The 2819-nt window shown below is 42.2% G+C and overlaps 1 protein-coding gene across 1 annotated transcript; it reads left to right on the top strand.

Annotated features, from left to right (window-relative positions):
* Positions 1-2226: 2226 nt before the first annotated feature.
* LOC125590410 lies at positions 2227-2619 on the top strand. The gene has a single exon (XM_048763972.1). The coding sequence runs from the start codon at positions 2227-2229 to the stop codon at positions 2617-2619; it is 393 nt and encodes a 130-aa protein (XP_048619929.1).
* The last annotated feature ends 200 nt before the right edge of the window (positions 2620-2819 follow it).

The following is a 2819-nucleotide window of genomic DNA, read 5'->3' as shown; positions in this document are numbered from 1 at the left end:
TATAGTTGAGGATGAAGAAGGATTAGTAGCCATTGCTACTAGCTACTTTAGGCAGATATTTGAATCATCTAACCTAGAGGACATTGAAGAGGCACTAGCTCAGGTTCCTACGTCGATCACTGGGGAAATGAATGACAACCTTACAGCTCCGGTCTCTGAATGGGAGGTCAAATTAGTGCTTTTTGCTATGCACCCAGAAAAGCCCCCAGGACCAGATGGGATGACTGCGCTTTTCTATCAGAAATTCTGGGATATAGTAAAGGAGGATTTAACTCTTATGGTTAATAAATTCCTTTTTGAGGGGACGGTGGCGAATGAATTGAATGATACGAATATATGTCTCATCCCAAAGACAACAAAACCTAATGAAATGGCTCAATTTAGACCCATTAGCTTGTGTAACGTCAGCTACAAGATAATCTCTAAGGTCTTATGCCAGAGATTAAAGAAATTGCTACCAGGCTTAATATCGGAAACCCAGTCAGCTTTTGTTGCTAGAAGACAGATCTCAGACAACATTATGATTGCTCAAGAAATGTTCCATGCTCTGAGAACTAAACCAAGTGGACGCAACAAAAGGATGGCCATTAAGACGGACATGAGCAAAGCATATGACAGGATGGAATGGTCGTTTATTGAAGCGGTCATGCGAAAGATGGGTTTTTCAGAGACATGGATCACCTGGATAATGCGATTCATTACATCGGTGAAATATAAGGTACTCATGAATGGACAGCCAAGAGAAAATATTGTTCCTAGTAGAGGCCTACGCTAAGGAGATCCTTTGTCTCCTTTCATTTTTATTCTATGCACGGAAGCGCTTGCTAGCCTTTTCTCAATCATGCAGAGAACCAAGGGAAGATAACGGGGATGCGCGTCACACGCGCGTGGCCGTCGGTATCCCACCTTCTCTTTACTGATGATAGCCTTTTCTTCTGTAAGGCGGAGCCCCGTGAATGTGAAGAAGTAATGAGAGTAGTCAGGAAATATGGCAAAGCATCATGTCAATGTATCTACTTTGATAAATCGTCCTTACTCTTTGGTAAGCAGGTTAATGCAACTACTAGATAAGAGATTAAAGATGCACTTGGAATACAAAACGAATGAGGAATGGGAACTTACTTAGGTATCCCGAAAGACATAAGTGGTTCTAAGTGCAAACTTTTTGCGTTTCTCAAGGATAAGTTGATGCATAGAGTGAATGGATAGACAGATCTTTGGCTCTCAAAAGGAGGGAAGGAAGTGTTGATTAAATCCATTCTGCTAGCCCTTTCAACTTACGTTATGTCTACTTTCCTGCTCTCATTAGAGATATGTGAAAACCTAGCAAGTGCCATTGCTCAGTTCTGGTGGAGTTCAAATCTACCAAAAAGAGGAATACACTGGGCTAAATGGGAAAGAGTTTGTTTACCAAGAGAGGAGGGTGGAATTGGTTTCCGCATGATCCATGAGTTCAGTCTGACACTATTGGCATTACAATTATGGAGGCTAGTTCAATTTCCTGACTTTTTGGTTGCCCGGGTTTTGAAGGGAAGATACTACAGATTGAGTTCACCATTAAGAGTAAACTCTTCTAGCAGCTCATCCTATGTGTGGACTAGCATATCTGCTGCAAAGAAGTTGTTATTACTGGGAATCAGACAGAAGATACATTCAGGTTATAAAGTTAAGGTTTGGGAGGATCCGTGGATTCCAACGACCCCTACGAGACCAGCTATCCCTGTAGCGCCAGTTATGCATCCCAATATGAGAGTCAGGGACCTCATTAATCAGGTATCAAAGGATTGGGATGTTGGTTTATTGGAGAACTATGTCAATCTTGATGACATACCACTCATAAGGAATTTGGCCATAAGCTCAACTCATCGTCGTGATACATTCTGCTGGAACTACACAAGAATGGCCAAGACACGGTACATCTAGATATTGGGTTGCTCAAAATTTGTTAAAGACAGAGGAAGAGAAGGAAGTCTTTGAGCCGAGTATCACTAAGCTTCAAGCCTTTGCTTGGAAGTTAAAGTCGCCTAAGAAGATATGTCATCTTATATGGCAATTGTTAACTGGTCATGTGGCAGTAACGAGGAACTTACCTGCCCAAGATGTGGAGACCTAGAAGAATTTGTAACTAATGCCATATTCGAATGTCCGCCTGCTCTACAAGTTTGGTCCTTATCATCGACTCCAACAAGCGCAGATATATTTCCAGTACCAAGCGTCTACACAAATATGGATTACCTGTTCTGGAGGAAAAACAGTATTATCGAGCCAGAACAAGACAGAGATCCTTATCCCTGGATAATCTGGTATATCTGGAAGGCTAGGAATGACAAATTTTTTAGGGGGATAGACAAGGATCCTTTGGAGCTAGTTCGATATGCAGAGACTGAATGCCAAGCCTGGTTTGATGAGAACGAGGTAGTACAACCAGTGGTACAAGTTAACGATACTGAGGAACCCCAAGTCATAAGCTTGAATAATATTTGCTTGTTAGATGGATCTTGGACAGCCTCTGCTCACTTTAGTGGATGTGGATGGATTTGGATGGACAGTGGTGGGAACATTCAACTTATGGGGACCAGAAATTTCACTCGACGTGAATCAGCCTACATTCGGAAGTAGAAGCACTGTGGTGGGCAATGGAGAATATATGCTTCAACATTCAACATGCCAGAGCTTTGGGACAGACTGGAAGGAGTTGATTGCAATGATAAAGGAACCTCATGCTTGGCCAAGCTTTGTGACGGAATTGGAGAGGATAGAGACTCTACAAATATGTTTCTCGGATTTCAACATCATTCATGTTACACGAGCGCGCAATC

This window comes from Brassica napus, chromosome C7 (genome assembly GCF_020379485.1).
Source record: "Brassica napus cultivar Da-Ae chromosome C7, Da-Ae, whole genome shotgun sequence".
NCBI classification, from domain to species: domain Eukaryota; kingdom Viridiplantae; phylum Streptophyta; class Magnoliopsida; order Brassicales; family Brassicaceae; genus Brassica; species Brassica napus.
The sequence above is the reverse complement of the archived record's forward strand: the minus strand, read 5'-3'. Positions and strand labels throughout refer to the sequence as shown.

What these genes read in the sequence shown, in the direction of transcription:
- LOC125590410 (XM_048763972.1), top strand. Translation starts at nt 2,227, where the DNA reads ATGGATTACCTGTTCTGGAGGAAAAACAGTATTATCGAGCCAGAACAA.